The sequence below is a fragment of the Scyliorhinus torazame genome, chromosome 3 (genome assembly GCF_047496885.1).
Source record: "Scyliorhinus torazame isolate Kashiwa2021f chromosome 3, sScyTor2.1, whole genome shotgun sequence".
In the NCBI taxonomy this organism is placed as follows: Eukaryota; Metazoa; Chordata; class Chondrichthyes; order Carcharhiniformes; family Scyliorhinidae; genus Scyliorhinus; species Scyliorhinus torazame.
The window spans coordinates 307,379,516-307,406,411 of record NC_092709.1 but is presented as its reverse complement, the minus strand read 5'-3'; the positions used below and the strand labels follow the sequence as shown (position 1 = coordinate 307,406,411).

The 26,896-nt window shown below is 48.4% G+C and overlaps 1 protein-coding gene across 3 annotated transcripts in view; it reads left to right on the top strand.

The window, feature by feature from the left end:
* Nucleotides 1-1,010: 1,010 nt before the first annotated feature.
* tacc3 (transforming, acidic coiled-coil containing protein 3) overlaps nucleotides 1,011-26,896 on the top strand; it is a 61,694-nt gene continuing 35,808 nt past the window's right edge. Inside the window, exons 1-3 of one of the 3 annotated variants that reach the window (XM_072497521.1) lie at nucleotides 1,011-1,126; nucleotides 13,440-13,587; nucleotides 14,228-14,376. In XM_072497521.1, coding sequence (XP_072353622.1) covers nucleotides 13,441-13,587; nucleotides 14,228-14,376 — 296 coding nt within the window. In that variant the 5' untranslated portion in view covers nucleotides 1,011-1,126; nucleotide 13,440. Of the gene's footprint in view, nucleotides 1,127-2,228; nucleotides 3,064-13,439; nucleotides 13,588-14,227; nucleotides 14,377-26,896 lie in introns of those variants that run through there. The other 2 variants (XM_072497520.1, XM_072497522.1) reach the window with 2 other exon arrangements.

Genomic DNA, 26,896 nt, shown 5'->3' with positions numbered 1-26,896 from the left:
ATGTAAGCCTACTTGTGACAGTAATGATTATTATAAAGAGAAGAGGTTCAAGGTCGGAATTTGTTGAACTCAATATATACTCAAACAGTTACTGTTTCAAATGCAATATGATTTCTTTGAACTGAAAAGAGGGAGGGATGTGATGGGTTTTACGCTGTTGAAAAAGGTAGGAGGCACAGATGGGAGCTAAAGAGGTCAGGGATAGGTTTGTGGGCAAGGAAGATTAAACAACAGAAATATCAGGGAACCAAAACCAAAGGGAGTGGTAATGAGCAGTATTTTGAAGAAACAAGGATTGGTCCATAGGTGTGAATAGCAGCATAAAGATGAGTGCTGTCTGAAAGCGGCACGGTAGTAACACTGTTGCTTCAAAGCTCCAGGGTCGCAGGTTCGATTCCTGGCTTGGGTCACTGTCTGTGTGGAGTTTGCACGTTCTCCCCGTGTGTGCGTGGGTTTCCTCCGGGTGCTCCGGTTTCCTCCCACAGTCCAAAGATGTGCAGGTTAGGTGGATTGGTCATGCTAAAATTGCCCTTAGTGTTGGGTCGGGTTATGGGGATTGGGTGGAGGTTTGGGATTGGGTAGGGTGCTCTTTCAAAGAGACTCGATGGGCCGAATGACCTCCTTCTGCACTGTAAATTCTATGAATACTGAGTGCAGAAGGCTGTAAAGTGCCTAATGGGAAGATGAGGCGTTGTTCCTCCAGACAGGAGGTGATGTGATGAGCAGGATAGTGTTGCCAACCAGACCTGTTTACAGGCAGCAAATTCCGTGCAATTCTCTGCAAAAAGGTTGCACACCATTCAGTACAATGCGACAAGGTGAGGTACAATGACCCACATCACCTGGCGATCACAGAGCTGAAGGAGGCGTGGCAGAGGTGGGCTGGACGCCGCCGACTCTCATTGGTGGAGTAGCACCAGAGCGACGCAGGCGCAGTGGCCGCGTGTGACGGCATCTCGCGAGTGGAACTGGGCGTCGCTGCTGATTGGTTAATTTGAAACAGTTTGACCTTCAACCCGAAGGAACGGCCGCTTTGGATTGGCGGCGGCAAGAAACGGTCGGATTTTAAAATTTGCGCGTGAAGGAGGAGGAAAAAAAGGCCCGACTCGAGGAGAGAGAGCCGGAGGTGAGAGAGGGAGTACCGCGGCCCGGGGAGAGGCACAGGGAGTACCGCAGTCCGGGGAGAGGCACAGGGAGTACCGCAGCCCGGGGAGAGGCACAGGGAGTACCGCGGCCCGGGGAGAGGCACAGGGAGTACCGCAGTCCGGGGAGAGGCACAGGGAGTACCGCGGCCCGGGGAGAGGCACAGGGAGTACCGCGGCCCGGGGAGAGGCACAGGGAGTACCGCGGCCCGGGGAGAGGCACAGGGAGTACCGCAGTCCGGGGAGAGGCACAGGGAGTACCGCAGTCCGGGGAGAGGCACAGGGAGTACCGCAGTCCGGGGAGAGGCACAGGGAGTACCGCGGCCCGGGGAGAGGCACAGGGAGTACCGCGGCCCGGGGAGAGGCACAGGGAGTACCGCAGTCCGGGGAGAGGCACAGGGAGTACCGCAGTCCGGGGAGAGGCACAGGGAGTACCGCAGTCCGGGGACAAACACAGGGAGTACCGCGGCCCGGGGAGAGGCACAGGGAGTACCGCAGCCCGGGGAGAGGCACAGGGAGTACCGCGGCCCGGGGAGAGGCACAGGGAGTACCGCAGCCCGGGGAGAGGCACAGGGAGTACCGCAGTCCGGGGAGAGGCACAGGGAGTACCGCAGTCCGGGGAGAGGCACAGGGAGTACCGCAGTCCGGGGAGAGGCACAGGGAGTACCGCAGTCCGGGGAGAGGCACAGGGAGTACCGCAGTCCGGGGAGAGGCACAGGGAGTACCGTAGTCCGGGGAGAGGCACAGGGAGTACCGCGGCCCGGGGAGAGGCACAGGGAGTACCGCAGTCCGGGGACAAACACAGGGAGTACCGCAGCCCGGGGAGAGGCACAGGGAGTACCGCAGTCCGGGGACAAACACAGGGAGTACCGCAGCCCGGGGAAAGGCACAGGGAGTACCGCAGTCCGGGGACAAACACAGGGAGTACCGCAGCCCGGGGAGAGGCACAGGGAGTACCGCAGTCCGGGGACAAACACAGGGAGTACCGCAGCCCGGGGAGAGGCACAGGGAGTACCGCAGTCCGGGGACAAACACAGGGAGTACCGCAGTCCGGGGAGAGGCACAGGGAGTACCGCAGTCCGGGGACAAACACAGGGAGTACCGCAGCCCGGGGAAAGATTCGGTGCCCAGCTTTTCTTCCAGCATTGCTCTTGATTTTCGTTTTTATTTTGGGTTTTCTGCATTTCCTCAGCCTGTTGTATCTTTTCTATTCGTGAAAAACACGGGTTTCTTACTATGTTTAAAGGTGGGGAAGGAGAGGCAGCTCCTTAGCTTCCCCATCTTTCCTGGCCATATTGCTGCATCGTTATCTGCACCCTAACCTGGCTGGGTTCCCCCTCAATAACCTACACCTCAACAAATCCTCTTTTTGATTTATGTCGTCTTCCAACCCCTCCCCCTCTCAGCACAATGTAGCTCTCTCTCAAACGTTATTACTTGTGTGAAGTGCCTTCCCTGTATCCAAGGTGCTATATTTAAAAAGTCTGCTTTCCCTGGGCAAATCCTAACTTCTCAGACACTGTGTCCTTAACCCTGCAGGCTATGGTTTAGAAATACACCAGGTTTCATTTGGAGCCTCTGTCAAAACTGGGAGGGCATCCCAACTTTATTCCTTCAGGGATGTGAGTGTCGCTGACAAAGCCAGCTGAGGTGCCCTCAATAATGATGCTTAGAGATTAAACTGTAAAGAAGGCTTTATTAGGCTAATAACTATGCTACAGATTTGGACGAGAGCTGACTGCTATACAGACCATGAGTCAGGCCTTTATGTATGGCTCCCAGATGGGCGGAGCCAGAGGCGGAGTCCCCAGGGTTCCAAGCCTGGTCTTAAAGGGGACATCACCTTACATGATGATAAGGCAGTAACTGTTCATCACACCAGCATTTATTGCTCATCTCTACTTGCCCTCGAAGGTGCGTGGTGAGCTGCCTTCTTACCTGTTTCAGTCCATGTACTGTGGGTACACCCACAGAGCTGTTTGGGGAGGGACGTCTCCTGCAAGATTCTCCAGGCTCTGACTTGCTCTTCTAGCTCCAGTATTTATATGACTGGACTAGTTCAGTTTCTGGTCGACCATACACCCCAAAGTATTGATAGTGATCTATTTAAAGTAGCGAGGGACTTGTATCCATGCCAAGAGAAAAGCATGAATGGCAAGTAGGGTGCAAAACTATGCTCGTATTATAATAACACCAGTCGCCTCTCCCTGAAGGATCTCTCTCCCTGACCTGCACCTAGGTGGGGGGTTTTATACTGAGGGCCCCTCTCGTTAAAGGAGCAGCCTTGTCCTGTTGGGAAAGTTCATATTCATTGGAGGTTGTGGGGCAACAAATAGTGCATATTCTGTGGGAGTTACAACAGGTTAGACAGAGTAGTTGGGGAGACTCTGTTCCCAAGCTTGAAAGGATTGAGAATGAGAGGGCAAAGATTTGAAGTAATGCCTAAAAGGCAAAAGTGACAGGAGAAACTTTTTTTTTTTTTTTTTTTTTTCTTCCGTGCTTATGACTTCAAAAGCAAAATCCATGTGCTTTCGTTCTCTAAGCAATGGGTGCATTGATTACTGATACAGGTCACTGATCCTGATCTGGAAATATCATAGATAGAATTTACAGTGCAGAAGGAGGCCATTCGGCCCATCGAGTCTGCACCGGCTCTTGGAAAGAGCACCCTACCCAAGGTCAACACCTCCACCCTATCCCCATAACCCAGTAACCCCACCCAACACTAAGGGCAATTTTGGACACTAAGGGCAATTTATCATGGCCAATCCACCTAACCTGCACATCTTTGGACTGTGGGAGGAAACCGGAGCACCCGGAGGAAACCCATGCACACACTGGGAGGATGTGCAGACTCCGCACAGACAGTGACCCAAGCCAGAATCGAACCTGGGACCCTGGAGCTGTGAAGCAATTGTGCTATCCACAAGGCTACTGTGCTGCCCCGAATATGGTGTTCTTTCATTTCTGAGTCAAAATCTGAATCCCTACTTAACTATGGTGGCACAGTGGTTAGCACTGCTGCATCACAGGACCTGGGTTTAATTATGGTCTTGGGTCACAAGTGCTGTTTGTACGTTCTCCCCGTGTCTTTGTGGGTTTCTTCTGGGCACTCTGTTTTCCTCCCACAGTCCAAAGATGTGGAGCTGAGTCCATAAAAGATCTGCCATGATCTCATTGATCGGCGGAGCAGGCTCGAGGGGCCAGATGGTGTGCTCCTGGTTCTTGTGTTCTTATGTTAAGTTCTTATGTGCAGGTTAGGTGAATGGGCCATTAAAAATTGCCCCTTAGTGTCCATGCATGTGCTGGTTCGTGAGGTTGCAGGGATTGGGTGGGGTGGACGTGGGTAGAGTGTTCATTCGAAGGGTCGGTGTGAACCTGATGGGCCAAATGGCCGCCTGCATTGGAGGGGACAGCATCACGTAACTGAGTCCCTCATCCCTGTAACCATTCATGTGGATAAATGGGGAAGCTCTGGTTTTACTCTTGGAGCAAATGTTGAGACTGCATTTTGATGGTGCTCAAATTATCATGGGGGTGGGGCTGGACAGCGAATGATCGAGGATCAACAGGTACTGATTTAGGATCAACAAACACTGATTTAAGGTGCCTGGCAACCAAATGTGACACAAGGTGAAACTTGTGCAGCAACTAGGTTTGATTTGCAATTTTTTTTGTGTGTGTGATGTACCACAGTACCTGATGGGTGGAGAAGGCAGACTCCATTGTGACTTTCAAAAGAAAATAAGATGAAGTACTTTAATAGAAAAGTGGAAATTTATGGGGAAATCCAGGGGCAATGGGATAAGCTGGATAAGCCCAATGTTTGTCTGGTTAGGAGTGATTAACTATGGGAGCTTTCCGGATTTGGAGGAGTTTGAATTGCTGGGTGGGAATGGGCTTCGCTGTCTGCAGGTGAGAGACTTTGTGCGAAGGCAGGTTTTGACTTTTCCGCTTCTGCCGCCACACGGGATACAGGATAGGTAGTCACAAAAACGGAGGGGGGGGTCTCCAAAATTTATAAAGAGCTCATGGAATGGGAGGGAACCCAGATAGGGGAGGTAAAGCGCAAGTGGGAAGGTGAGTTGGCTGAGGAGCTAGAGGCAGCTTTGTGGGAGGATGCTCTGAGCAGAGTCAACATGTCCTCATCATTTGCCAGGCTCAGCCTGATACAGTTCAAGGTGGTTTACCGGGCAACCATGACGGTGGCCCGGATGAGTAGGTTTTTTGGGGTGGAGGACAGATGTATGAGGTGTGCGGGAGGACCTGCAAATGATGTCCACATGTTTTGGACATGTCCGAAGCTTGGGGGATTCTGGCACGGTTTTGCCGAGTCATGTCCACGGTGCTAAAATGAGGGTGGTGCTGAGTTCCGTGGTGGCGATCTTTGGAGTGTCGGAAGAACCGTGTGTCCCGGGGGGGCGAAAAGAGGCTGATGTTTTGGCCTTTGACTCATTGGTAGCCCGGAGATGGATCCTATTATCGTGGAGGGACTCGGGAGCCCTTGAAATTGGGGGTATGGGTTAGCGACATGGCCCGGTTTCTCGGGCTTGAGATGATTAAGTTCGGCTTAATGTTAGAGTTCGGCCGGAGGTGGCAGCCGTTTATAGACTTCGGGGGGAAACTAAACTGTGAGCAAAACAATAAGGAAGGGGGGGTTAGTTTTGTTTGGTGGGATCATTGAGAGCGATGAAGGGAATTGGGAATTTTGTGTATAAAGCCTGTTCGCTGGGTATGGTGGGGGGATGTTGTGTACTGAATTAAGTTTATAGCATGATAGCACTATGGCTTCACAGTGCCAGGGTCCCAGTTCGATTCCCTGCTGGGTCACTGTCTGTATGAAGTCTGCACAGTCTCCCTGTGTCTGCGTGGGTTTCCTCCGGATGCTCCGGTTTCCTCCCACAGTCCAAAGACGTGCAGGTTAGGTGGATTGGCCATAATAAATTGCCCTTCATGACCAAAAAGGTTAGGTGGGGTTATTGGGTTATGGGTATAGGGTGGAAGTGAGGGCTTAACTGGGTTGGTGCAGACTCGATGGGCCGAATGGCCTCCTTGTGCTCTGTGTTCGATTTGTATCTTGTTATAAAATCATAAATGCCTTAATGTTTTTGTTCAAAAACTACTGTTTTTTCAAATTTATTTTATTCCAAACATATTCAAAGGTACATAGATAAATCCAATAACATTCTCCACACCTCGCTGTGCACAGTTTGATAAATCCAATAACATTCTCCACACCTCGCTGTGCACAGTTTGTGCAAGTTTTTTGCCCCTTTTCACTCCTCCCCACGCTGCCACGATGAACAGTTTCTCAAACATGTTCTTGAACAGCCCTCACCATGTCTCAAAGCCCTCCACTGATCGCCGAAATTCAAACTTTTATCTTTTCCACCCGGAGAAAGTCGAACAGGTCTCCCAGCCAGGCCACCACCCTGGCGTTGTCGACCACCATTCCAACAAAATCCTTCGCCAGGCAACACGAAGCTCCGATCACAACGTTGGCCTTCTTCCCCTCCATCGGCTCCGGCATTTCCGATAGCCTGGAATCGCTGCGATAGAGTCTGGCCTGGGCTGTACCCACCACAACCTTAGATAATGTCCCTGGTCCTTGCCCACACCTCTCTCACTCATCTGCCACCCCCTGGAAGAAGCCACTCATCCTTGCTCAAGTCATATGCACCACCTTAAACTGAATCAAACTCATTCTTGCACGCAAGGAGGATGAATTTACCCTGCACATTGCCACTCCACACTCCCCATCCTATTTCTTATTCCCCCCCCCCACTCCTCCCATTTCTCCTTGATCCTCACCAACTGCGCTTCCCCAGCCATTTGTGTATATCCCCAATCCTACCCTTCTAAATCTTGGAGCAGCAACCGCTCCAATAGGGTGTACTGCAGCAGCTTGGGCAACCCTCAATTCCTTCCACGCAAGTCCCTCACTAGCATATCCCTGAACTCGTTTCCCTTTGGGTGCTCCATCCTCTCCTGCAGCTCTTCCAGCCTTTCAAACCTCCTCCAGATATAAAACCCTCGCCCTCCCCAACCCCTCCTTCTATACAATGCATTTGTCTTCCTGGGCTTGAACCTATGGTTCCCACACGGTGGTGTTAGCATTGACATCCCCTCCATCCTCAACCTCCCTCAAGTATCTTTAACTGGTTCCACACCCTAATCATGGCCTGTCCTACCGGGCTCACCGTGTACCTCCTTGGTGCCAGCGGAAGCATCGCTATCACCATGGTCCTCAGGCTGGAACCACTACAGGACTCCTCCTCCACTCTAATCCCTCTCCTTCCTGCTACTGCCTCAACTCTGCATTTGCTGTCCAATTGTAGTGCAACAGATTTGGTAATGCCAGCCGCTTTTCCGTCTCTGTAGCAAGGCCCTCTTCACCCTAGGTACCTGAAGGACTGATTTAGCTCAGTGGGCTAGATATAAGAACATAAGAAATAGGAACAGGAGTAGGCCACCTGGCCCCTTGAGCCTGCTCCGCCATTTAATGAGATCATGGCTGATCTTTGTGGACTCAGCTCCACTCTCTGGCCCGTACACCATATCCCCGAATCCCTTTATTCTTTAGAAAGGTATCTATCTTTTTCTTAAAAACGTTTAAAGAAGGAGCCTCAACTGCTTCACTGGGCAAGGAATTCACAACCCTTTGGGTGAAGAAGTTCCTCCTACACTCCGTCCTAAATCTACTTCCCCTTATTTTGAGGCTATGCCCCCTAGTTCTGCTTTCCCTGACCAGTGGAAACAACTTGCCCGCATCTATCCTATCTATTCCCTTCATAATTTTATATGTTTCAATAAGATCCCCCCCGCATCCTTCTAAACTCCAATGAGTACAGTCCCAGTCTACTCAACCTCTTGTCATAATCTAATCCCCTCAACTCTGGGATCAACCTAGTGAATCTCCTCTGCACTCCCTCCAGTGCCAATATGTCCTTTCTCAGGTAAGGAGACCAAAACTGAACACAATAGTCCAGATGCGGCCTCACCAACACCCTATACAATTGCAGCATAACCTCACTAGTCTTGAACTCCATCCCTCTAGCAATGAAAGACAAAACTCGATTAGCCTTCTTAATCACCTGTTGCACCTGCACACCAACTTTTTGCGACTCGTGCACCAGCACACCCAGGTCCCTCTGCACAGCAGCATGTTTTAACATCTTACCGTTTAAATAATAATCCATTCTGCTGTTATTCCTCCCAAAATGGATAGCCTCACACTTGGCACCATTGAATTCCATCTGCCAGACCCTAGCCCATTCACCCAACCTATCCAAATCCTTCTGCAGACTTCCGGTATCCTCTGCACTTTTTGCTTTACCACTCATCTTAGTGTCGTCTGCAAACTTTGACACATTGCACTTGGTCCCCAACTCCAAATCGTCTATGTAAATTGTGAACAACTGCGGGCCTAACACTGATCCTTGAGGGACCCCACTAGTTACAGGTTGCCAACCAGAGAAACACCCATTTATCCCCACTCTCTGCTTTCTGTTAGTTGACCAATCCTCTACCCATGCTACCACTTTACCCTCAATGCCATGCATCTTTAGTTTATGCAGCAACCTTTTGTGTGGCATCTTGTCAAAAGCTTTCTGGAAATCCAGATATACCACATCCATTGGCTCCCCGTTGTCTACTGCACTGGTAAAGTCCACAAAAAATTCTACCAAATTAGTCAGACACGACCTACCCTTTGTGAACCCACGCTGCGTCTGCCCAATGGGACAATTTCCCTCCAGGTGCCCCGCTATTTCCTCCTTAATGATAGATTCCAGCATTTTCCCTACAACTGAAGTTAAGCTTACCGGCCTATAATTACCCGCTTTCTGCCGAGCTCCTTTTTTAAACAGTGGTGTCACGTTTGCTACTTTCCAATCCTCTGGGACCACCCCAGAGTCTAGTGAATTTTGATAAATTATCACTAGTGCGTTTACAATTTCCCTAACCACCTCTTTTAACACTCTGGGATGCATCCCATCAGGGCCAGGAGACTTGTCTACCTTTAGCCCCATTAGCTTGCCCAATACTGCCTCCTTAGTGATTACAATCATCAAGGTCCTCACCTATCATATCTTTATTTCCATCAGTCACTGGCATGTTATTTGTGTCTTCCACTGTGAAGACTGACCCCAAAAAACCTGTTCAGCTCCTCTGCCATTTCCCCATCTCCTATTAAATCTCCCTTCTCATCTTCCAAAGGACCAATATTTACCTTAGCCACTCTTTTTTGTCTTATATATTTGTAGAAGCTTTTACTATCTGCTTTTATGTTCTGAGCCAGTTTACTTTCATAGTCTACCTTACTCTTCTTTATAGCTTTTTTAGTAGCTTTCTGTTGTCCCCTAAAGACTTCCCAGTCCTCTAGTCTCCCACTAATTTTTGCCACTTTGTATGTTTTTTCCTTCAATTTGATACTCTCCCTCACCTCCTTAGATATCCACGGTCAATTTTTCCCCTTTCTACCGTCTTTCTTTTTTGTCGGTATGAACCTTTTCTGAACACTGAACTATCGCACGGAAGGTTCTCCACTGTTCCTCAACTGCTTCACCATGAAGTCTTTGCTCCCAGTCTACCTTAGCTAGTTCTTCTCTCATCCCATTGTAATCGCCTTTGTTTAAGCACAAAACACTAGTGTTTGATTTTGCCTTGTCATCCCCCAACTGTATTTTAAATTCCACCATTTTGTGGTCGCTCCTTCCAAGAGGATCCCGAACTATGAGATCATTAATCAATCCTACCTCATTACACAGGACCAGATCTAGGACCGCTTGTTCCCTTGTAGGTTCCATTACATACTGTTCAAGGAAATTATCCCGGGCACATTCTATAAACTCCTCCTCAAGGCTGCCTTTACCAACCTGGTTAAACCAATCGATATGCAGATTAAAATCTCCCATGATAACCGCTGTACCATTTCTACATGCATCCGTTATTTCTTTGCTGATTGCCTGCCCTACCATCCTGTTACTATTTGGTGGCCTATAGACTATTCCTATCAGTGACCTTTTCGCCTTACTATTCCTGATTTCCACCCAAATTGATTCAACCTTGTCCTCCATAGCACCAGTATCATCCCTTACTATTGCCCGGATGCCATCCTTAAACAACAATGCTACACCACCGCCCTTACCGTCCATTCTATCCTTTCGTATAGTCTGATACCCTTGGATATTTAACTCCCAGTCGTGACCATCTTTTAACCATGTTTCAGTAATGGCCACTAAATCATAGTCATTCACGATGATTTGCGCCATCAACTCATTTATCTTATTTCGTATACTACGAGCATTCAGGTAAAGTACACTTATGCTTTGTTATGAATCCTAACACCTTGATCAGGAACTATTCGCAATTTATTTTTCCTCTTGCCCTTTCTCCTAATTTTCCTTGTCTTTGAACCCATATCTCTACATAATAACCTGTCACGTAACCTGCTGCCTTGATCTCCATTAACCATTATACTGTCCATAGCTTTATACTTCCCTTCCCCCCAACTTGCTAGTTTAAAGTCCTTGTGACCAACCTATTTATCCTATTCGCTAGAACACTGGTCCCAGAATGGTTCAGGTGAAGACCGTCCCAATGGTACAGGTCCCTCCTGCCCCAGTACTGATGCCAATGCCCCATGAAATGGAATCCCTCTTTCCCGCACCACTCCTTTAGCCTTGTGTTAACTTCCCTAATTTTCTCAACCCTATGCCAATTGGCATGTGGCTCGGGGAGTAATCAAGAGATTATAACCCTGGAGGACCTGCTCTTTAATTTAGTCCCTAGTGTTTGATAATCCCCAAACAGGCCCTCTTTCCTAGTCTTACCTATGTTGTTAGTCCCAACGTGGACCACAACAACTGGATCCTCCCCCTCCCTCTCCAAAATCCTTTCAAGCCGATCAGAGATGTCCCTCACCCTGGCACCGGGCAGGCAACATACCATGCGGGACTCTCGATCTGGCTTACAAAGGATGCCATCAATCCCCCTAATTATAGAATCCCCTACAACTCCACTAGTCTTTTTGCTCCCCCCTCTTGAATGGCTTCCTGTACCACGGTGCAGTGGTCAGTCAACGCATCCTCCCTACAGCCCTCTTCCTCATCCACACAGGGAGCAAGTACCTCATACCTGTTGGTCAAGGGCTGAGGCTCCTCAACTCCTAAACTCAGGATCCCCCTACCTGCCTCCCTTGCAGTCACACCACTCTGTCCCTGACCACTGTCCGAATTAACAGTACTTATTCTACCGGGTGTGACTGCCTCCTGAAACAAAGCGTCCAGGTAATGTTCCCCCTCCCTGATGTGCCGCAGTGTGCGCAGCTCGGTCTCCGGCTCATCAATTCTGAACCGAAGTTCCTCGAGCAGCCAACACTTGCTGCAGATGTGGTCACTGACGGTCTCAATGAAATCCACCAGTTCCATCATCATACAGCAACAGCACATCACCTGTCCAGCCATATTCAATTAGTTAATTAATTTAAATAATAATTTAAAAACATTTTTTTAATATAACCTCAAGGATAAACCCGAACACCAACAAAAACAGCCCTCTCTCGCCAGTCACCCGATCTCAGTCACTCACCTCAACTCAGATGCACTCTGTTCCAATCAGCATTCACCTAAACTCAGATGCACTCTGTTCCAATCAGCATTCCATGTCTAAAGGCACTCCTGCCACACGTTTTGTGCACTCACCTCTCCCAGCACTGTCCCGGCTCTCTCCTCCCGCGCTTTTTAAATCTCCCGGCTCTCTCCTCCCGCGCTGTTTTCGCTGTCCCCGCTCTCTCCTCCCGCGCTGTTTTCGCTGTCCCCGCTCTCTCCTCCCGCGCTGTTTTCGCTGTCCCCGCTCTCTCCTCCCGCGCTGTTTTCGCTGTCCCCGCTCTCTCCTCCCGCGCTGTTTTCGCTGTCCTGGCTCTCTCTCTGTCTCTAGATAGCTGGTTTGTAATGTAGAACAAGGCCAGCAGCGTGTGTTTAATTCCTTTACCAGCTTACCCGAACAGGTGTCGGAATGTGGCGACTTGGGGCTTTTCACAGTCACTTCATACTTTTGGCAATAAAAGATTATTTTTATTATTCTCCACCCATATGAACTCCAAAATTGCTGCATCCCGTTTCTGGAAAAAGGTCTCTGGAATGAAGATTGGGAGGGTCTGGAATAGAAACAGGAACCTTGGCAGAACGTTCATTTTTACCAACCGGACCCTCCCTGCCAGTCTTGGTTGCAATGGATTTCAGCTCCTAATGTCCTCCCTAACCTCCTCCACCAACTTTGTTAGGTTCCGTTGTGCATCATTGCATGCTCCCTCATTACCTGAACCCCCAAATACCTAAACCTGTTTCAGGCAACCCTAAATGGCAACGCCCCAAGATTGGCTCCCTGGCCTGCTGCATTAACCGGAAACACCTCACATTTTATGACATTCAGCTTATAGCCTGAGAAGGGCCTGAACCCCTCTAGCATGCCCATAATTCTCCCTATGCACTCCAATGGGTCCAATATAGTGACACCCGGTGTTCCCTACACTCTCTCTCTCCCCCCCCCCCCCGGGCCGGCCCTCGGGTAAGCTGTGGTCGGACATCATCTTCATCTCCCGGATCTGTGACCCCTGTGCCTCCAGGCACTTCTCGTCTCTCTCCGTCGATCCTTTCAGGGGTGCTACCACTCCCTCAAAGGCCTTCGACTGATCTTCCTGCATTTCCCTTTGCTGCTGGTGGAATTCTTCTCTAAATGCCATCAACTGCTCCATCTGGGGTTTTCCAACTTGAGACCACCCTTCCCCCTCCGTCACCTTCCCAATAGCTGCTGTGCCACAGGTCTCTTCCAATTCTTTGGCCAGGTCTTTAACCTCCTGCGTATCTGATAACCAGCAGACATGCCACTCCTGGGAGGAAACTTCTCCTCCACACCTTCAGCTACACTTTCCTGTCAAAATTCCCCCATTTTCAGGTAAAAAGAGCTCCAATCAATGCCCTGTGTGCAACCACTCACTCCATGGGCGCCTCGGGAAGTCAATGAATTAACTGTTGTGTTCTTGCTCTTCAAGTTGGCGTGTGCTTTCAATCCATGTAATTTTCACTAACTTCATTGCAGTGTTAATGTAAGCCTACTTGTGACACTAATGAATATTATTAATGTTCTGTTCTGTTGACTTAATATCTGTTATTGTGAACTCCTTTTAAGTTGTAAAGTAATTGAAAAATTAATGTGGTTTTCTTGCACTTTGTGCAATAAAAACTGGCATTCGTTCTTTTCCCCAAGAAAATGATTTTTGTTTCTTGCTGTTACTAGCATGGATTTAATTGACCTACAAAGTTTTAACATAATGGATGAACAATGTGACCCATTATTACAAGTGGAGACTTCAGGAAGGCCATCAATTCTTCGCATGTCACAGAAGGAAAACGTCCCTCCCAAAGGGTCAATGAAGCTATCCAAGGTAGACTCTCTGCGTTTTAGAATGGTTAGCACAGGAGGGGTCATTTGATTAGTCCAACTGCCCTGACCTCTCCTTATTGCCTTGCTATCAGGTGCTGTTCTGAAAGGCCTGGTTTGTTTCTGCCATGCTCTTGTCCAGTCAATTTCAAACTTGCTTTCATATAGTTTAGTGCTGCATGTTTTTGAGACTAATCTTTTTGCTTGACCTTTGAACCCATGAATTTACTGTCAATATTTGATGGAGGCATCATAACTTTTGCATTAGCATAATGACAAATAATATATGCCAAGTTTCTCAGTACAAATCCCGAAATAAGAAATCTCTACTGCAGTCCAATTTTGAATTTAAATTTCATTGGTGCTAAGGGAGAATTCTACATTTATAAAAATGAAGGGGCTTCATTGAACTGAACTGTGCACACTCGTTCTGGTCCTTAATTCAAGCTTCAAACTTGCATGTTTTGTTGGCATCCTGCACAGTTAAATAAAGGTTGACAGTAGAGGTAAAAGAAAATTGAGCACGATCCTTGTTTTACTGTCTTTTCTCCCCCGCATTATTTAAGTCATCTGTTGACCACTATTTGTATGCTGTAACTCTTGGTATATTCCAACTTTATATAAGTTTTTTTTGTGTGTATTAGGTGTCTTTTCAGACTCCTGTAAGAGACCCTATTACACGCATAGTGCTTGGCTCGCACCTGACTAATACATGGGATGCACTTGAGGCTGGAAAACATGATGTGAGAAGCACTGGGTGCTCGGAAAATCTTGACGTGACTGAAGAAAAAGTGTAAGAAAAAGTATTTTGATACATGTTATAATGAGTTACAATTGAATACTGTGTTGTATGTTGATTTATTTTGTTCATGTTTGGCTGATGGGTGAGATCACTGTTCGAATACTGCAGAGTCCATTTATTTTTGAATTCTAGGGTGCTTTCCAGATGTGTCACAGGTGTATCTTGAAATCCTGAGTCAGTGTCAAAATTTGTGGGGGGGGGGGGGGGGGGGTTTGTCCACTCTCACTGCAAGGCTTTGGGCTGAATCTGAGTGGAATGGGATGAGCAGGTTGATTAGCCTGTATAGTGTGTGCTTCTGCTTTTTTGACATTGCATCTCTTCTCCCTCTGAATGTAAGACCCTTGTTTTATTAGTGAAAATGCATCTGAAGGGAACGTGGCACAGTGGTTAGCACTGTTACTTTAGCACCAGAGGCCTGGGTTCTATTCCCGGCTTGGGTCACTGTCTGTGCGGAGTCTGCACGTTCGCCCCATGTCTACTTGGGTTTCCTCCCAAAGGACGTGCTTGTTGGGTGAATTGGACATTCTGAATTCTCCCTCGGTGTACCTAAACAGGTGCTGTAGTTCGGCGACTAGGGGATTTTCACACTAACGTCATTGCAGTGTTGATGTAAGCCTACTTGTGACACAAAAAGATTATTAATAGCATCACCCCCACCACTCCAAATGCTCCAAGCTCTCGTATTTCTTTTGATGTCTTTACTGTATTTGCAAAATATTCATTTGTATGCCCGTGCAGCAAAACCAACTTTGAAGATACCGTTCCATTGTTACTGACCTACATGACAACTAGAACCGACTACAGTTATGTTCAACGGTTCTACTTTTTGCACAAGACAGTGTTTTTGTGCAGTACACTCAATGAATGAAAATTGAGCATCACTGATACCAATATTTATTGCCCTCGAACTGCAGCAGTCCACCTGATGGGTGCACTTTCATTGTGGTGTTAGTAGTTACTTCCAAATTTTGTCCAGTGACATTGAATTTGTCCAGTGACTAATTCTAGTTGGTGTATTACTTTATGGGTGCTTGATCATTTCTTCTACTTGGTTCAGAGACGTGACCATGAAAATCTAGGCTGACATCTCCATACTGTGTCAAAGAATGTAGTGCTTTCTTTTCAGATGAGATATTGAAGTGCGAAAGGCCCCATTAGCTATTTTGGATCAGTGTAACAGACCCACAGTTTTTGAATAGTAGGAAGCTGGCCAAATGCCTTTTTTTTGTCCAAATGTACCACCATGTAAAATGACTTGATGGCTTTATTATATCAATACAAGTTGTTTGATTTATTTTTAAAAAAAATATATATTTTATTGAAATTTTTTTCCCTGAGCAACATTTTTCCCGCTTACAAAACAAGCGAAACGATAACAGTAACAAAACAGAAATTTTTTAACTTTTTAACAATAATAATAAACAAGTAACAAAACCTCGTACTCTATTGACCTGTACTCAACTGAGCCCCCCCCCGGGTTGCTGCTGCTGGTCATCCGTCTTCCCTCTAACGTTCCCCTAGGTAGTCGAGAAATGGCTGCCACCGCCTGGTGAACCCTTGCGCCGATCCTCTCAGGGCAAACTTTATCTGCTCCAGTTTAATAAACCCCACCATATCATTTACCCAGGCCTCCAGTCCGGGCGGTTTCGCCTCCTTCCACGTGAGTAGGATCCTGCGCCGGGCTACTAGGGACGCAAAGGCCACAACGTCGGCCTCTTTCGCCTCCTGCACTCTCGCAACTCCAAATAGAGCTAACCCCCAGCCTGGTTTGACCCGGGCCTTCACCACCTGCGAAATCACTCCCGTCACTCCCTTCCAATACCCTTCCAGTGCCGGGCACTCCCAAAACATATGTGCGTGGTTTGCCGGGCTCCCGCCACACCTCCCACATTTGTCCTCCACTCCAAAGAACCTGCTCAATCTTGCTCCTGTTATGTGTGCTCTATGTAGCACCTTAAATTGAATCAGGCTAAGCCTGGCGCATGAGGAAGAGGAATTTACCCTGCTTAGGGCATCAGCCCACATACCCTCCTCTATTTCCTCCCCTAATTCTTCCCACTTTCTTTTTAGTTCGCCCACTGACTCCTCCCCCTCTTCCCTCATCTCTCTATAAATCTCTGACACCTTGCCCTCTCCGACCCACACCCCTGAAAGCACCCTGTCCTGTATCCCCAGTGTCGGGAGCCGCGGAAATTCCCTCACCTGTTGTCTAGTAAACGCCCTCACCTGCATATATCTCAAGAAATTCCCCCGGGGTAACTTATGCTTTTCCTCCAGTGCTCCCAAGCTCGCAAAAGTCCCATCTATGAATAAATCGCCCACCTTCCTAATTCCCAACTGGTACCAACTTTGAAATCCTCCATCCATTCTTCCTGGGGCGAACCTATGGTTGTTCCTGATAGGGGACCCCACCAGGGCTCCCCGCACCCCTCTCTGTCGCCTCCACTGTCCCCATATGTTCAGTGTTGCCGCCACCACCGGGTTCGTGGTGTACTTTTTCGGTGAGAACGGTAGCGGCGCCGTCACCAGCGCCTCTAGACTCGTCCCTTTACAGGACCTTCTCTCCAGCCTTTTCCACGCTGCTCCCTCACCCTCCATCATCCATCTACGTATCATTGCCACATTGGCGGCCCAATAATAATCTCCCAAGTTCGGTAGTGCCAGTCCTCCTCTGTCCCTACTGCGCTGAAGGAACCCCCTCCTTACTCTCTGAACTTTCCCTGCCCACACAAAGCTCGTAATGCTCCTATCTATTTTATTGAAAAAGGTCCTGGTGATTAAAATAGGGAGACATTGAAATACAAATAAGAACCCCGGGAGGACCATCATCTTAATTGCCTGCACCCTGCCCGCCCGAGCGACAGAGGCTGCATGTCCCACCTCTTGAAGTCCTCCTCCATTTGTTCTACCAGCCGTGTCAGATTAAGTCTGTGCAAGGTTCCCCAGCTCCTAGCGATCTGAATCCCCAAGTATCGGAAGTTTCTTTCCACTTTCCTTAGCGGTAAGCCTTCTATCTCTCTACTCTGGTCCCCTGGATGTATCACATATATAATTCACTCTTCCCCATGTTTAATCTATTCCCCGAACCTCTGTCACCCCCCCCCCCCCCCCCCCCCCCCCCCCGGCTGGGTCCGACACGTATAGCAATAGGTCATCTGCGTATAACGAGACTCTGTGTTCTTCTCCCCCTCTAGTCACCCCTCTCCATTTCCTGGAGTCTCTCAGCGCCATGGCCAGAGGTTCAATTGCCAGCGCAAACAACAATGGAGACAGCGGGCATTCCTGTCTTGTTCCCCTATATAATCGGAAATACTCCGATCTATGTCGACTTGTAACTACGCTTGCCGTCGGTGCCCCATAAAGTAGTCTAACCCAGCGAATAAATCCGTACCCAAACCTCCTTAACACTTCCCATAAATATTCCCACTCCACCCTATCAAATGCCTTCTCTGCGTCCATTGCCGCCACTATCTCTGCCTCCACTGAGGCATCATTATCACCCCTAATAGCCGTCGCACGTTAACATTCAATTGTCTCCCTTTTACGAACCCTGTCTGGTCTTCGTGCACCACCCCTGGGACACAGTCCTCTATCCTCGATGCCAGCACCTTTTGCTAGCAGTTTGGCGTCCATGTTCAATAGTGAAATAGGTCTATAGGACCCACACTGCATCGGATCTTTGTCCCTCTTCAAAATTAGCGATATCGTCGCCTCCGACATTGTCGGGGGTAGTGTCCCCCCTTCCCTGGCCTCATTGAACATCCTCGCCAACAACGGGGCCAACAAGTCCACATATTTTCTGTAGAATTCCACCGGGAACCCGTCCGGCCCCGGGGCCTTCCCTGCTTGCATGCTTCCCAGTCCCTTAATAACCTCGTCCACCTCAATCGGCGCCCCCAGGCCTGCCACCGCCTGCTCCTCCACTTTCGGGAACCTCAACTGGTCCAGGAACTGCCGCATCCCCTCCTCTCCCTCTGGGGGCTGAGACCTATACAGTCCCTCATAAAAGGTCTTAAACACCTCATTTATCTTTCCTGCCCTTCGCACAGTATCTCCCCTTTCATCCCTAATTCCTCCTATCTCCCTCGCTGGTGCGCCAACAGGCGACTAGCGTTTTCCCCATATTCATACCTCCTCCCCTGTGCCTTCCTCCACAGTACCTCCGCCTTTCTGGTGGTCAGAAGGTCAAACTCGGTCTGGAGTCGTCTCCTCTCCCTGTACAGCTCCTCCTCCGGGGTCTCTGCAAATTCCCTGTCCACCCTTAAAATCTCCCCCAGTAATCTATCCCTTTCCTTGGCCTCTTTTCCTTTTGTGGGCCCCAATAGAAGTCAGCTCTCCTCTGACCACCGCTTTTAGTGCTTCCCAGACCACTCCCACAGGGACCTCGCCGTCGTCATTGACCTCCAGGTATCTCTCGATACACCCCCTCACTCTTGCACACACTCCCTCATCCGCCATCAGTCCCACATCTAATCGCCAGTGTTCTCTGCGCCCTGTCCTCTCCTACTTCCAGGTCCACCCAATGTGGGGCATGATCCGAAACCGCTATGGCTGAGTATTCAGCTTCTTCCACCCTAGAGATCAACGACCTTCCTAAAACAAAAAAATCTATCTGGGAGTACACTTTATGGACGTGGGAGAAGAAGGAATACTCCCTAGCCCTGGGTCTAAGAAATCGCCATGGATCCACTCCCCCCATTTGGTCCATAAACCCCTTAAGTACCTTGGCCGCTGCCGGCCTTCTTCCAGTCCTTGAGCTGGATCTATCTAGCCCCGGGTCCAGCACCGTATTGAAGTCCCCTCCTAAAATCAAATTTCCTGCCTCCAGGTCCGGAATACGCCCCAGCATCCGTCTCATGAACCCCGCATTGCCCCAATTTGGGGCATACACATTAACCAACACGACCTCCATTCCCTCCAGCCTACCACTCACCATTACATATCTACCTCCACTATCTGCTACGATGTTCTTTGCTTCAAATGCTACCTGTTTCCCCACCAAAATGGCCACCCCTCTGTTCTTCGCGTCCAGTCCTGAGTGGAACACCTGTCCCACCCATCCTTTCCTTAGCCTAACTTGGTCCGCCACCTTTAGGTGCGTCTCTTGGAGCATAACCACGTCTGCCCTTAGTCCTTTCAAATGTGCGAGCGCTCGGGCCCTTTTTATCGGTCCATTCAGGCCCCTCACGTTCCACGTGATCAGCCTCACTGGGGGGCTACCTGCCCCCCTCCTGTGTCGACTAGCCACTACCTTCTCTAGGCCAGTCCCATATCCCGCCTCTGCGCTCCCGCTCGCTCCCCCAGCGTCGCATTCCGCTCCCGACCACCCTCTCTTTAGCCATTTCCTTTTGGATTTCCGCAGCAGCAACCCAGTTGTTTCTCTCCCCCCCCCCCCCCCCCAGATCCCTATCTAGCTTGATTGCTCCCCCCATATCACTTCCGTACGTCAGCTGACTTCAACTGACCCCGGCTACTCCTGCTCGCTCCTCGGCCCCCCCGGTGTGAGGGAACTCCCTTGCGCCTGTTTTCCCGTCTTATTCTTTCTGGCGCGGGAACATCCCTTTACCTGATCCGCCTCTTATGGCGCAGCTCCCTTTCCCCTCCCCCTCTCCTTCCCCATTCTCTGACTATGTCTCGCCTCCCCCCCCCCCCCCCCCCCCCCCCCCTCACCGGTGCCCACATTTCCCCAGTGTCCCCCCCCCTTCCCTGTTTACTTCTCTATTAACTTTCATCATCCCATTAACAAAAACAATAATAACAACAAAAACAGTTCCCTGCAGCATCAGTCCCTCAGTTCCGGTCCAGTTTCTCTTCATTGATGAAGGACCATGCTTCCTCCGCCGTCTCGAAATAATAGCGTCTCTCCTGATGCGTGATCCATAGTCTTGCCGGCTGCAGCATCCCAAACTTCACCTTCCTTTTGTGCAAAACCTCTTTGGCTCGGTTGAAGCTCGCCCTCCTTCTCGCCACCTCCGCACTCCAATCCTGGTAGATCCTTACCACCGCATTCTCCCATCTGCTACTCCGCACCTTTTTTAGCCCATCTCAGAACCTCTTCTCTGTCCTTAAGGCGGTAGAATCGCACGATTATCGCCCTCGGTGGTTCTCCCGCTTTTGGTCTTCTCGCCGGGATCCGATTTGCCCACTCCACCTCCATGGGGCCCGCAGGGGCCTCAGCACCCATCAGTGAGCTCAGCATCTTACTTGCGTACGCTCCACAGTCCACTCCTTCCACACCCTCCGGGAGACCTAGTATCCTAAGGTTCTTCCTTCGCGCTCCATTTTCAAGGGCCTCTATCCTATCAGCACACTTTTTATGAAGTGCCTCGTGCGTCTGAGTCTTGACCGCCAGGCCCAGAACCTCATCCTCAATACCTGACACCTTCTGCTCCACCACGCGAAGTTCAGTCTCCTGGGTCTTTAAGTCTCCTTAAGCCCCTCAATTGCCTGTAACAACGGGGTCATTACCTCCTTCAGCAGGTCCATGCACCGTCTCACCACCTCGTCCTGCTCAGGCCCCCATGTCACCTGTGGTTTCTCCGCCGCCATTTTGCTCCACTCCCTCTGACCTTCTGGCTGCAGAGCCTTCGCCACCGCCGGTTTTTCCCTCCGTCGTTCGGGGGGGACTCCCTTCCCTCGCACCGAGTTTTACGGCCGTCCAAGTCCCCGTTGGGGCTCTTAAAAGAGCCCGAAGTTCCGTCGGAGCTGGAGCCGCCGAAACGTGCGGCTAGCTCATCCCTGCCGCAACCGGAAGTCCAGTTGTTTGATTTATGATATCAATACAAGTTGTTTTTGGAATAGTGTATTTCAGAGATGTGCTGCTGTTGTGCATCTTGCAGATGGTATATACCGTCATGAAATGAAGATGATAAATTGCTTATTGTCACAAGTAGGCTTCAAATGAAGTTACTGTGAAAAGCCCCTAGTCGCCACATTCCGGCACACATTCGGGGAGGCTGGTACCGGAATTGAACCGTGCTGCTGGCCTGTCTGGTCTGCTTTAAAAGCCAGCTATTTAGCCCTGTGCTATTAGGGGGTGAATGTTAAGTGAGCTGCTTTGTCTTTGCTGGTGTTGAACTTTGGGAGTTGATGAGTCACTCCTTCCACTTGTGGCCACAGTATTTATATGGCTGGGCAGTTTCTGGTCGTTAGTAACCTTCAAGTTGTATTTGGAAATGCCATTAAATGACAGTGGAGATGGTTTGATTCATGTTTCCAAATGTCTTGCCTGGCATCGGAGATGTGTTAATCCATGTCCATGCTGCCATTCGTACTGCCTCCTCTTTATTACCCTGTTTCAGTTCATCTGCAGAAATCCTCACCCATGGCTCTGTGCATAGAATCTACATTGATTTCCGGTTATGATGTTCTGACCATGCAGGGGACGGTCGGACCCTTTTGGAAAGGTCATGCTGCTAAGTAAGGAGGTGGGGATTGTAAAGAGGGGCTATCTTGTCTTCTGCCACCAGGGAATATGGGAGGTTGGCTGCAGAAAGGTGGGGGTAACACTGTTATTAAAGGATGAGATCAGTTTATTAATGAGCGTATCTTGGATGAGAAAATCAAGACGTGGAATTTGGTTTGGATGAAGCTAAGAAACAAAGAGACAATGAACAAGGTGGATGCTGGTTATAGATCACATTAGCATATGCTGCGGAGGATGAATTCATGCAATGTATTTCATTCACTTTATGGGGTGTGAGCACGTCACTGGTTGAGCCAGCATTTATTGCCTGTCCTTAACTGCCCTCCTTTTCAGAAGGCATTTTGAGAGTCAACCACCTTGTTTTGGATTTGGAGGCCAGACGGATGGAAGTCCATACAAATTAATTCAATGCTGCGGCCACTTTGCAAATAATTTGTCCACCACCTGTAAACAGCGGGTGAGCCTGTTTTTTCTATCCATTTGAAGTCTAATAAAGGTGAAGTGGCCAAGAAGCATCTGCATTTCACTCCAGATCATAAAATGCTACATATGCTGCAATTACATGATTCCTCATTGTAAGCCTTTTGGACTTTAATCTTTTTGGCTAATTCACATTCTCACCCTTAGTGTGATGGAATTCCCTCTACTTGTCAACAGAAACCTGACACCATCTAAAGCAAAACAGCCCACTTCATCCAAAAGTACCACCGTATATATTCAATCTTTTTACTGCTTGCCCATAGTTTAGTGGCAGCTGCAAGACCAGTAGTCAATACCACCTCGGGGCAAAGTGCATAGGACACCACCATTTGCAAATTTCCCTCCCCAAGTGTCTACCCATCCTGATTTGCAAATGTATTGCTGTTCCTTTGCTATCACCAGGTCAAACCCTGGGACTCCTTACCTGACAGCACTGTAGGGCTATCCACATCAGAGACTGCACTGATTTTGATGGCAATTCCAGATGAGCAGCACATGCTGGTGTGTCAGCAACACTCCCTTTCCATGAAAGAATAAGATTACTTGAGGTGTGTGAAGCATCTTTGTATGCTTTACTACTTTAATGGTGGAGAAGTGATCTATGGGAGAAACCAGTACTGATCTGACCATGTATGTTTGTTCCAATGTCAATGTTTGACCCAATTGCTGTTTCATCCAAATTTGCTCATTTTTCTTTTGGACCAGTACCCACTGGGAGTGGAGCGAAACTGCTGAAGTACCCCATGCAACTGCCTCAGTAACTTTTTTTGATTTGATTTATTGCCACATGTATCAAAGTACAGTGACAATAGGGAATGTGGCCAAGGGAACGTACACCGTACGTGCATAGTAGACAAAACATAATCAACAGAGTACATTGACAAATGGTATGGTGACAAACAGTGATTGGTTACAGTGCAGAACAAGGAGCCAAACAAAGCAAATACATGAGCAAGAGCAGCATAGGGCGTCGTGAATAGTTTTCTTAACATGGAACCGATCAGTCCGAGGGGGAGTTGTTGAGGAATCTAGTAGCTGTGGAGAGAGCAGCTGTTCCTATGTCGGGATGTGTGGGTCTTCAGACTTCTGTACTTTCTGCCTGATGGAAGAGTCTGAAAGAAGGCAAAGTCTAGGTGGGAGGGGTCTCTGGTAATGCTGTCAGCCTTCCTGAGGCAGCGGGAGGTGTATACAGAATCAATGTGGGGGTGGCAAGCTTGTGTGATGCGTTGGGCTGAGTTCACCACACTCTGCAGTTTCTTGCGATCTTGGGCCGAGCAGTTGCCATACCAAGCTGCGATGCAGCAGGATAGGATGCTCTCTATCTGTAGAAGTTTGAGACAGTCGATGCAGACATGCCAAATTTTGTTAGCTTCCACAGGAAGTAGAGATGTTGGGCTTTCTTGACTGTTGCATCAACATGAGTGGACCAGGGTAGACTGGTGATGGTGACCCCCCCTGCCGAACATAACGCTATCGACCATCTCCACTTCGGAGCCATTGATGCGGGGGGGGGGGGGGGGGGGGGGGAGGGGGGGGGAGATCGTGCTAGGTTTCCTGAAGTTGGTGATCAGTTCCTTGGTCTTTCCGACATTTAGAGAGGAAGTTGTTTTCGGTACACCATGCAACTAAGTGATTTAACTCCCTTCTGTAGTCTGATTCGTCGTTGTTTGATATACAGCCCACCACAGTCGTATCATCCGCAAACTTATAGATTGAGTTGGAGTTAAATTTTGCCAAGCAGTCGTGTATGTATAGGGAGTACCGTAGAGGACTGAGCACATATCCTTTCGGGGCCTCGGTGTTGAGGACTATTGTGGAGGACTATTGTGGCTGTTGCCTATCCTGACAGATTGCGGTCTGTTGGTGAAGAAGTTGAGGATCCAGATGCACAGATAGGGGTCAGGTCCAAGATTGCAGAGTTTGGTTATTAGTCTTGTCGGGATAATGGTGCTGAAGGTGGAGATGTAGTCTGAACAGCAGTCTCACGTAGGTGTCCTTGTTTTTGAGGTGTTTTGAGTGTTGATTGTAGAGCCAGGGAGATAGCATCTGCTGTGGACCAGTTGTGGTGACAGGCGAACTGCAATGGATCAAGACCGTCTGGGAGGCTGGCATTCATCCGTCTCATGACTAGCTGCTCAAAGCATTTCATGATAACAGATGTCAGGGCACGGTCGGTAGTCGTTGAGGCAAACCAACTACTGTATTCTTCTTTGGTACTGGTATTATGGTAGTCTTCTTGAAGACTACCATAGTCTGTTCACTGGATTTGAGATCGGTTCATGTTGAAGGTAGGTGCTACTGGTCCATGGAACTATAGCTTAGTTGCCTTTTGGTACTTCCAGTGACTTCATATATAAGCCTGTATGAGTAGTGGGAATCCAGGTGTCTGGGCATAGTAACATGACCAAGCCTGATCCTAACCCCATAATCCACATTGTTTAACTAGAGCAAATGTTTTTTTTTGGATACTGAAGCTAGTTGTCGTGCCTCCACTAGCTTCTAAACATAGACTGAGGGATTGATTAAGAAGGGGGAAGTACAGTATGAAAGGAAGCTTGAAGGGAGGGTAAAGATAAATGTAGGCCCCCACAGAAACAAACAGGTGAATGCATAATAAGGGACAAAGAAATGGCTGAGCAATTGAATGCATACTTCACAAGAGGGCACAAATCGGATCCCAATAATGTTGGAGAATGAAGGGTTTGGTGAGAGGGAAAAACTAAGGGAGAGCAACATTGGTAGAGAAATGGTGCTGGAAAAACTGATCGGATTGAAGGTGGATAAATCCCCAGGGCCTGAGAATCTGCATCCCAGAGTGCTTAAGGAGGTGGCTCTGGAAATAGTGGATGCATTGTTGGTCATCTGGGATTCTGTAGACTCTGGGACTGTCCCTGCAGATTGGAGGGTAGCTCATGTCACTCGGATATTCAAAAAGGGAGGTAGAGAAAAAGCAGGCAATTATAGACCAGTAAGCCTAACATCAGTAGTGTGGAAAATTCTTGAATCCATTATCAAGGACTTCATAGCGGAGCATTTTAGAAAGCCTTGGCAGTATCAGTTAAGAGTCGGTATGGATTTATGAAGGGAAAATCATGCTTGACAAATCTGTTGGAATTCTTTGAAGGTGTAATCAGTACAGTTGACGAGGGGAAGCCATTCGATGTGGTATATTTGTCAAAGACAAAGTCCCGCATATAAGATTATTGTGCAAAATTAAACGCGCATGGGATTGGGGAAAATGTGTTGTGATGGACAGAAAAGTGGTTGGCAGTGAAGAAACAAAGAGTAGGAATTAATAGGTCCTTTCAAATTGGCAGGCAGTAACTAGTGAGGTACCACAGAGATCGGTGCTGGGACCCCAGCTATTCACAACATACATTTTGTTCTCTCATCCAAATCATCAATATAAGATCTGGATACTGTTATGGACCAGGGTTAGAGAACCCCAAAGTGTATCATGGAGTTCATCTGACCCACAACTTTTACTCTATTATGGTATGGCGAGCACACTGCCCACTCTACAGGTGTGGTACAGCAGAAATGGAAAAGTATTTTGTAAGCAAAACTATGTTTATTCTATGAACTCGAGTTAACCTTTTTAAAACATAGTGAGCATCTTGGCAACCATTAATTCAAATACAACCCCCAGTAATTCTTACTTTTCTTTTAACATCCATAAGACTTAAAACAAAACCTTTCAACAGAAGCACATCAGGTTAAAGTCACTACTGAGAGCAGTTATTAGTTTTAAATCACCAAAGGATCGATTTAAGTTCTTTAGATTACAGAGAGAGACTCTAATACACCTTCTGGCTGTGACTGCACTATCCAGCTCTGAAAACAAAACTAAGACACACCCTGCAGCAAACAGCCTAAACCGAAAGTAGAAAGACAGCTCGGCTCCACCCACACTCTGACATCACTGCAGTAATAAACACACATTTCTTACAGGTACTCACTACAGATACTTATATACACCCATTTCTTAAAGGTACTCACACATGACAATACCAAGTTGGGTGGGAGGGTGAACTGAGATGAAGAAACAAAGAGTAGGAATTAATAGGTCCTTTTTAAAATTGGCAGGCAGTAACTAGTGGGGTACCACTGAGATCAGTGCTGGAACCCCAGCTATTCACAATATATATTGTTGATTTGGATGAGAGAACAAAATGTAACATCTGGATACTGTTATGGGCCAGGGTTCGAGAACCCCCAGAGTGATTTTCCCTTCATAAATCCATGCCAACTCTTAACTGATACTGCCAAGGCTTTCTAAATGTTCCACTAAAGTCAGATGCAGTATAATTTGGGTAGGTGTGAGGTTATCCACTTTTTGGAAGCAAAAACAGGAAGGCAGATTATTATCTGAATGGTTGTAAATTGGAAGAAGGGAGTGCAGTGGGACCTGGGTGTCCTTGTGCACCAGTCACTGAAGGTGCAGGTGCAGCAGGCAGTAAAGAAAGCTAATGGTATGTTGGCCTTTATTGCGAGAGGTTTCAAGTATTGAAGCAGGGATGTAATTGCTGTAATTATGCAGAGCCTTGGTGAGGCCACACATGGAGTATTGTGTGCAGTTTTGGTCTCCTCTGAGGAAGGAGTATT